The 9,442-nt window shown below is 46.9% G+C and overlaps 1 protein-coding gene across 1 annotated transcript; it reads right to left on the reverse strand.

Moving 5' to 3' along the window:
* Positions 1-3,340: 3,340 nt before the first annotated feature.
* FZD1 (frizzled class receptor 1) lies at positions 3,341-6,069 on the reverse strand. Its single transcript, XM_068549141.1, has one exon. The coding sequence runs from the start codon at positions 5,576-5,578 to the stop codon at positions 3,644-3,646; it is 1,935 nt and encodes a 644-aa protein (XP_068405242.1). The 5' UTR covers positions 5,579-6,069; the 3' UTR covers positions 3,341-3,643.
* Between the last annotated feature and the right edge of the window lie 3,373 nt (positions 6,070-9,442).

Genomic DNA, 9,442 nt, shown 5'->3' on the forward strand with positions numbered 1-9,442 from the left:
TCAGGCTAACAAGTGACTGCCTCAGACAAACTAAAAAATCCGGTCCAGCTGTTTTGCATATGTTTGACACTAACTGGCTTTTAGATTAAAAATATGACTTTCTGCCCCCGCAGAAAGTTTAAATAAAAAATGGCTTTTTTTTTTTTTTTTTTAAAGCATCAGAAAGCTTTCATACTATGTATATAATTACTACAAAAGCTGAACCAAACACACACACAGTAAGGGGGAAAATTGACTCCAATTGATAGCTGGTTTAAAAAAATAAAATAGGCAAACCAAATAATCTGAAAATAGGGTTTGTCATGGAAACAGCATATTAATGGGACCATATTCCCAGTAGCTTTATGGTTTTTCAGACAAGTCTTATTTTGCCATCACTGTTGAAAGAAACAAAAGAATACACTGGCTTTCTATATGCTACACAATTTAAAATAAGTTGTTTTGTAAAAACAAAGCCTGCTGGTGGCTTAAAAATGTCTTTTCAAATTACTTAAATCCAGCATTATAAAACCTGTCTGCATCAAATTTTATAGTTACATCATTTTAAGGACACCCACAATAAGAATGCTTTGTATTTATTCTTTGAATAGAGACTAATAATCTTAAAATTTTTTTTCCAGAAACTATCTGTTGAATAATCTAGTGAGAAGACCTGTTTTAATTTAGCCTAAGAATTGCTATTTTTTTGTGTGCCTACACAATAAAACCTTCTCCAATATCTACTATATTAGATTAATGTAACAAAGAAAAAAAGAACATAAAGTTGCACCTTGCTAATTAAAATTGAATGCTCTATTTTCAATTAGATTTAAGTTTTTCATTTGCCTTAAAATAAATAATGATGATGACTTCTAAGACAACTGCCTTATAACCATGAAACTAACTCTATTGTATTAAAGGTCTTCATTTTAGCCCCTTGTCATTTTATCACAAAATGTTTTCATGGGAAAATTTAATATAGATGTTTTTAGTGTATAAAGGAATAAGAGACTTGTTTTCCAAAGGTATTTGAGGTTTTCCATCTGGCATTCTCCTTTTCTCATAACCTTATTTCCATATTGTAAAATATATAAGTAAACTTTGTATATTTTATAAAAATTAGTGTGTGTATACTTATGTGTATATTTTATAGAGATATAGATATATGTATATATACACTCTACATATTATACACTTACATTAATTCTAACTAAGAGTAGACCAACTAGATAATTCCTCTAGGGAAGGTTCCTTGAACAATATAAAAATGAATCTTCAGAAGCAAACAACAAAACAGCCTTATACACCCAACTGCTGCTTAAAATGCTTATAAACACACAGTCAGTTAACCGTTTATTGATTGCCTATTTATGGTTTTGGAATATCCAAGATTATGGAAAGTATAAGATAATACTTCATAAAAATCGTGACAGAGATGATGGTGGATGATTTAAAAATAAACCTCCATATTATAGAAAGTTACGTAAATGTACCCTTTAAAAGAAAAAGAAGCTGTAATAAAATTAGAGTTCTCTTTTTAATAATCTTCTTTGAGTAAAGAAATAATTTGCAAACTTCTATTTTATATTGTTACTGTCATGGAAGCAGATCTTTTCTAGGGACTTCACAACATCAATCACTACAATGCAAGTCGGTTAATTCTTTGGAAGGACTGGTCTGAAGGTTTAAAGATAGACTTTTTCGTTGAAATTCCTGAATTTATATACTGTGGGATTGGCTATAGACACTATAAAATGTAAAGGTAGTTCATAGTGCATACAGTTCCAGCTCTATTATTTTCAGGCACAAAAACCATATAATTTTGTACAAAACTTTGATTTTTTTATTTGCGAAATTAAAAATATGGTATTATATATATAAACTTCTATTCCTCTATAAATATAGATGATTTTGTGATAATGAACAGAATAAATGCATACCAAATTCAAAGACCATTGTCATTTTAGGGTATGACAGACATAAATAGATTTAGGTCCTAAGTACCGGCATTTTGATAAACTCTTAAAAGTTTAAAACAATACAATCAGGAGGATTGCTTTTCTCCTCTTTTTCACAGAGAACTAAAGTGAATATTTTTAAATGGCTTTGAAAGATTTACATTTGACACATTTCTGTAAATCCAAAAAGGAGCACACAGGATTTAGTGCAGTAGACCTGCACACATTCTCCCTTTAGCATGCATGCCCATATTTTGTTTATTTCAGGAGCTAATCCCATCAATTATTCCACCTCCTTTACCACCTGGAATCTTACCAGGTTATTATTAGTGATGTGGATTGTTTCTCCCTCAGAATGTGTTGTTGAATAATAATCGTAATAATATGTTGAAAGTGTACAAGTTTTACATTTTAAAGTTTCTGATATATGTCTAATTATTATTTGATTGAAAATAAGAAAGTAGCACTTCATTTTGAGGACGTCCATTACACTGAAATCTCCTTCAAGTTTTCATATTCAGTTTACCGTTTTGCTGTCCTGTTATGGAAAGCAAAGATCAGCTCCTTAACAAAGCTTTCCAGGTGACCTAACATTTCCATTTTACAGAACGGTAAATCTTTATGCAGGCTGTGTCAATCCTAGAGGCAGGTTGCCAGGCATCCGTATGCAATTAGAATTAACATTTTATAACTCCCATCTTCAATCTCTCCCAACCCACACAAAGATTCATGCCTCTTCCCAAATCTCAGTAACCACATCTTTCCATGACGCTGGTGAACCCATACCAGGTTTTAGACGCTGGAGAATGAAATGAGCTCATCTACCAAAAATTAGACTTAAAAAAAGTTTGGCATTGGTTATCCCACTCACCCTCTAACCAACTTAGGTGGAAGAAGGGAGTGTCTGGGTGTTTGAGGCCAGAGCGAGGGAGGCTGCAGCTTCTAGTGCCCACATCCGTGGGCCTCCTCGAAGCTAGGGGTAAGGTTCTGGACAGTGAAAATTTCAGCTTCGGATAGTCTAAGGGACAGGCGTTTGCAATCTGGCCCCGGACAAGGGCTGACTTGGGATGGGCGGGGTTCCACTCTCGGACTTGCAAGCTTTGTGGAGTTCTGTACCTTAAGAGCCCGGACCCCAGCAAGGACGGGGAGGGAGGGAGCAGACAGAGGAGCAGGAAAGTGATCCGGGCGGTGCAAACCCAAGCGCTCCCCACCCCGCGTAAGGGAGGGGCGCGCCAGCACCAACAGAAGCAACGAGCAGTGAGCTCTGGTTTTCTCTCTGCGGTACTCTGCAAAGGGCAAGAAGAAAAAGTCTCAAATGGTTAAACCGCCCTAAATAATTACAATTTAAACCAAAAAAAAAAAAAAAAAAAAAGGAAACTAAAAGAAAAACCCGTGAACGGTCGTCATTTAAATACAAATATACTTACAAAAATCTTACACAGGCTATTTACAATCATAAAAGCGTACAGTCCTGGTACCAGAGCAAGAGAGGTCTGTCCATCCCCCTCTGGCAGTTGGGCCCTCGAGTCCCTTTGCCCCCGGCGACAGAAGCTTTTGCAGGAGCCTTGTTGTTAAAAGGAGCCCTCGAAAGTGAATGGCTAGTGAGAAAGGCTCGAGTAGCCAGACTTGGCAAGGATTCCATAGGGCCAGCTTTTTGGGGTGGCTGGGACCAGGCCGAGGGTTGGGAATGGGCTGAGTTCCCGGTCTCAGACGGTGGTCTCCCCCTGTTTGCTATTGGTGAGCCTAGTGTAGAACTTCCTCCAGGAGTTGAGGGTCTTGCCGGACCAGATCCAGAAGCCTGACGTGATGCCCACGATCAGCGTCATAAGATACTTGATCATGAAGACTGTGAAGTCAGGGCTCATGGGCGGGTGCGGCGGGGCGCCGCCCGCCTGGAGGTGGGGGCAGGGGATAGCATAGCTCTTGCAGCTCTGGGCCACCCAGCTGCGCTCCCACTGGTCCCGGAAGGCCTGCTCGTAGAAGTAGCAGGCAATGACGATAGTGGCTGGCACCGTGTAGAGCACGCTGAAGACGCCGATGCGCACCATGAGCTTCTCCAGCTTCTCGGTCTTGGTGCCGTCGTGCTTCATGATAGTGCGAATGCGGAAGAGGGACACGAAGCCGGCCAGTAGGAAGGACGTGCCAATGAATAGGTACACGAAGAGTGGCGCCAGCACGAAGCCGCGCAGTGCGTCCACGTTGTTGAGCCCCACGAAGCACACCCCGCTCAGCACATCGCCGTCCACCTGGCCCAGCGCCAGGATGGTGATGGTCTTGATGGCCGGCACGGCCCAGGCGGCCAGGTGAAAGTACTGCGAGTTGGCCTCGATGGCCTCGTGGCCCCACTTCATGCCGGCCGCCAGGAACCAGGTGAGCGACAGGATCACCCACCAGATGGAGCTGGCCATGCTGAAGAAGTAGAGCATCATGAAGAGGATGGTGCAGCCCTCCTTCTTGGTGCCCTGCGCCACCGTGCGTGCCCCATCCTCCGCGAATTTGTCGTTACACACCACCCGGTCCTCCAGCAGGAAGCCGGCGATGTAGGCCACGGCCACTGCCGTGTAGCAGCCCGACAGGAAGATGATGGGCCGCTCCGGGTAGCTGAAGCGCCGCATGTCCACCAGGTACGTGAGCACCGTGAAGAGCGTGGAGGCGCAGCACAGCACTGACCAGATGCCGATCCAGGTGCGCGAGAAGCGCAGCTCCTCCGGCCCAAAATACATAAGCCCGTACACCTTGGTCGGCTCGCAGGGCGCGCCGCAGTCCTTCTCCCCCAGGAAGTGGTAGTTGAGGTAGGAGGGCACCTTGAGGGCGCGCGGGCACGAGAACTTGCCTCGTTCCGACGCGCCGGCGCCCCCCGCGAAGCCTCCCCCCCGGAAGCCTCCGCCGCCGTGCTGTGGGTTGCTGGTCCAGAACTCAGGCAGCAGCGAGGGCGTCGGGGTGCCCTTGTCCGACGTGTTCTGGCCCACGCACAGCTCGCCAGCGCCGTGCACCGGGAACTTCTCGCACTTGAGCGTGTCAGGCCACTGGAAGCCGAACTTGTTCATGAGCGCCTCGCAGCCCTGGCGCGCGCGCTCGCACAGGGAGCGGCAAGGCGGCAGAGCCTGCTCCAGCACGGTGCACACGGGCGCGTACATGGAGCACAGGAAGAACTTGAGCTCCGCGGAGCACTGCACCTTCACTAGCGGGTAGAACTGGTGCACCTCGAGGCCCGCATCCTCCTGGTTCGTGTGGCCCAGCAGGTTGGGCATGATGGTCTGGTTGTACGCGATGTCCGTGCACAGCGGGATGGAGATGGGCTGGCAGTAGCCGTGGTCCGGTATAGAGATGCCCCGCTCGCCGTTGTACTGCTGCCCGCTCTGCTGCTGCTGAGGCGGCGGGGGCTGCTGCCCCGGCCCGGGCCCCTGGCCGGCCGCCTGCGCCCGGACCCCCAGCAGCAGCGGAGCCTCCAGCAGCCAAAGCAGTAGTAGCAGCCCGCGCGCCAAGCGCCCGGAGTCAACTGGGGGGGGACGGCGGCGGCTGCCCGCGTCCCCGCTCCCCTCCGCCACCGGTCCAGTGCGCAGCGCCCCGGCACAAAGTTCCCAGCTTGCGCCGCTGGCGGCGGCGGCCCGGGACTTCTTAGGCGCCTCCTCCTCAGCCATACTTTCTCGGCTCCTTTCTTGGCGCCTCTCGGCTGGGGCTGGCTGTGGCGCGGCCGGCGGCTGCTCCCCCTGCGGCCGGGGCGATCTCCTCCCCGCCGGTGCCCTCCGTCGAGCCCAAGCAGTGCTCGGCCCGCTCCCCCGGCTCCCGCTCCGCGTCCCGCAGCCGCCGCCGCCGCGGAAACTTGCGATTCATGAAGCGCGGGCTGCGGGGAGAGCCCGGCTGGCTCGGGCGCGCCGGGGTCGCGTCCCGCCTTCCTGGCCCTCGGCTAGCTGGCTCCCGGCTGGCGGCGCCGCGCTAGTGGCGGCGGCCGGGTAGAGCGCGCAACTCTCGGCAGCCCAGCAGCCTCGGCTCCCCCCTGCGCCTCCGCCTCCTCCTCCTCCGCCGCCGCCTGACCATTTGTGTCAATCCCTCAACTCGCTCGCTCTCCTCTCCCTCGCGAGCCCTCGGACCGGTTTCCAGGCGCCCCGCAGTCTGTCTTTCACCGGGAGGGAGGAGCCTTGAAACGGACGCGGAACTGGAGGCTCAGGGACCGTCGCCCAATCGCTGTACTGACTTGCCGGCGCAAAGGGCGCCAGCCGCGGTGTTCCCAGAGCGAAAGTCGGAGGCGGGCGGGAGAAGGAGGAGGCGGGAGAGGGAGGAAGTAGTAGTGGTGCAGAGGCACCTCTCGGCACAAAGAGTGGGTTTGCTATGAAGCGGGACAGGCTTGGTTGCTTTTGCTTCTGCGGAAGAAAGGGCGAGGACAAGTAGGAGAATGGTCCCATATGCTGCTGGAGATAATGAATAGGAGTCGGCGGACCGCTCGACTTAGCTTTTCTTTTATCCATTTTTGTGTTTAAAAATTCTGCTCCTAACGCTGGTTACAAACAGCAAACCAAGTGCTTCGATCAGAACAGATACCTTTGACTTAAGGAACGCACGGCTTCCTTTGAGTTTCTATCTGTCGAGGTTTTGTTTTAAATATTACTCTCAAATCCTAGAGCTCTCAGGCTGGGCTTGGCGGGCTTTGGACGCGCCATTTCCCCCAAGGAGAAGTTCACGGGATCGCTATCAAAGGAAGAAAAACAACCACCAAACACAAACTTTGAAGGAATTTAAAAAGTAAAGTGAGATATACAGTCCGCTGTTATTATCTTTTCTGTGGTCGAACTCCTTTTTCTCCTCTTTATCAATCCAGAAACAGAAGCAAAGAGAAACTGCCCATTAAATATTTAGAGAGAAAAACTTGAGAACCCGACGACCTCTCTGAGGGAGCAGAGGAAGCCCGCGCAGCCTGAGACCCCAGAGGTGGTTAGGGGCCGCAACTGCGCCTGGGGGCAGCCTGGGCCCTGGGAGAGCTCCTGGGAGCCTTCCAAGCCCGGAGAAGCCCACGGATCTGTGGGAAATCCTGGGAGGGTCAGACCCGGGCCAGCTGGGTGCCACAGGCTGGGCTGCAGAGTGGTCTTCCACTCAGACGCAGAACTGCGGATGCCGGTTCACAAAACAAACAAAATAACACAATTCATCTCAGCCGACTTACATTCTCCTTGTTTTCGTGTAAGATTTTTTAAAGTGATGCTTTGACTATGTGACTCAGTTTTATCAATAAGATGCCACTGTATTATTAATTCTACCTAGGATTGGTTGACCTATGATTAGACTCTCTCTTGGGATACTTTTCTACAGTTATTTTCTATCTTTCGTTTATCCATTCATTTGTTTAGTAAATACTTACCAAGCTCATATTATGCTATAAGCACTGTTGGGTAGTAGAATACAAAGATAAGCAAGACATGGGCTGGCCTTATGGGAAGGCATAGTGCAGTGGGGCACAGAGATGTAGATCAGTTCTCTTGATGCCCATCCCAAAGCTAGAGGAGCACAGGAAAGCAGCCAGCCAGTGGAAGTGGGTAGGGAGGGTTCTTGTGGAGAAGTGGGTGGAAGGTGCAAAAGACAGGAGCTCTGAAGTGCTTAAGTTGTTGCAGGGGGAGGGGGGTGGGTGTGGCTGACATATTATGAGGAAGGCAGGAGAAAAATTTTAATCCATGCTAAAAAGTTTGGGTTAAATTATATAGATAACAGGGCACTGTTGAGGGTCACTTTTTCCCACATAAGCAGGGGGTGGCTTCAGGGGTGGCTGAACAATATTGTTATAATTTATATCTGTTTGATATGTTAAACTCAACTAAAATGCAGCTTTTCTGGTCTTCTTTTAAAGAGCAATGCTCCTCAAACGGTGATCTCTGAACCAGCAGCAGCACCTGGGAACTTGTTAGAAATGCAGATTCTCCAGCCCCGTCCATACCTACTGAGTCAGACATCCAGGTGAGTCTGATGCACTCAAAGTTTAAGGACCATTGCTCTAGAGAATAACTGTTGTATCCTTTTCTACACTGAGCACTATATTAATCATTTTGAGGTCAATTCTATCTTAAAATTGTCATATTCGTGGATACCAAATGGTATTTTATATTGGGCGTGATCATTTACTGTCTAATCAATCTGGTCATCAGATCTACAAAATTGAATTGATCATCTAATTCCTGAGAATGAATCAGACCACTGAACTGCCTAGGGCCACAATGACTGAACACAGAGCCCTCATTCATAAATCATTTAAATCATGAAACAGGAAATTCAACTGGAAGTAAAACTCTTCATTCTCACATAATTCATAGGATGGATTTTAAAAGACAATTCCAGCTGGATAATGTACCCACTAAAAAAAGTTCAGTTTATCAATATTCGCAGATACTCTCTTAAGAGCCCCAGAGTTTTTCAGAGCTTTGCAGTGGTTCAGCAGGTGGCTTCAGGATGACTGGGAAAGAGGGAACCTGGGGCACAATGTCATTGGGAAGCTTAAACATTAGTCTACATGTAAAGGTCACTACTTTAGGTGAGTGTCACTTGTCCTACATACTAAAAGGTCACTGTGAATTTCATCACCATGCATGTTGGTGTCTCTAAAGATTGTGCAGTCATATCTTTACCTGTTGAAACGAAATGACATCTATTTGTTTCAGATATATATATTATCATTTTTCAAATATTCATGGATGTAGTAAATTCATAAAATTCATATTTGTTTTAAAGCATTTCTGGATTCCTGTTTTTTTAAAGAAAATGCAACAGGTATCATAATGAATGTACAACAGGTATCAAATGTGAATGAGTGTGTGTGTGTGTGTGTGTGTGTGTGTGTGTGTGTTGACAATAATTCATGAAAGATTTTGGTATTGAAAAGGAGGTTGGGTAGCACAGGTGCTCTCTGAGGTCCTTAGAGAACTCACAGTTCATAACTATTCATTTCATCCTCCAGCATCCTGGCCCACAGTCTCCCGGGGACACCTTTTCTCTAGCCTCTCACCCTGATGCTCTTTCTTCTGCTGATAATGTCCCATGCTTAGAAACTTTACCAAGCCATGTTTCTTCTGCCACTCCTCTTGTGTAAAGACTTCTCTGTCTTGTGTTCCATTCTCTCAAGGTCATTCTTGGTGACTGGGCTTGGTGAAAAGTCAATTTATTCTAGTGTATTAATTACCAAGAAGCATCCAGTGCATTAAGCGTCCACCATCACCATCACTTCAGATGCTTCCTCTTCTCCCCCAAGGGGGTAGGGCACAGGGAGTTTGGCAGAATGCAGTTCTGTTCCCCAGAGTAGGTCTGTCCTGCTTCAAAAGTTGTTCTCTTGAAATTCGTGAGCTTGTTTTATCTTCCACTGGACAGTGAAGTTTACTAGCGAGGAGGCTCAGAAGTGCAGTCAGAGCTAAAAAGAAAAAGAAAGTCATTTTTGCCAGATCATGGAACCAGAAGGAACCCAAAATATCATCTAAGAACTAGTTAATTTTCTCCAGTTTATAATTAAGAATACTAGACCCAAAAATGTT

This window comes from Eschrichtius robustus, chromosome 8 (assembly GCF_028021215.1).
Source record: "Eschrichtius robustus isolate mEscRob2 chromosome 8, mEscRob2.pri, whole genome shotgun sequence".
Taxonomy (NCBI): Eukaryota; Metazoa; Chordata; class Mammalia; order Artiodactyla; family Eschrichtiidae; genus Eschrichtius; species Eschrichtius robustus.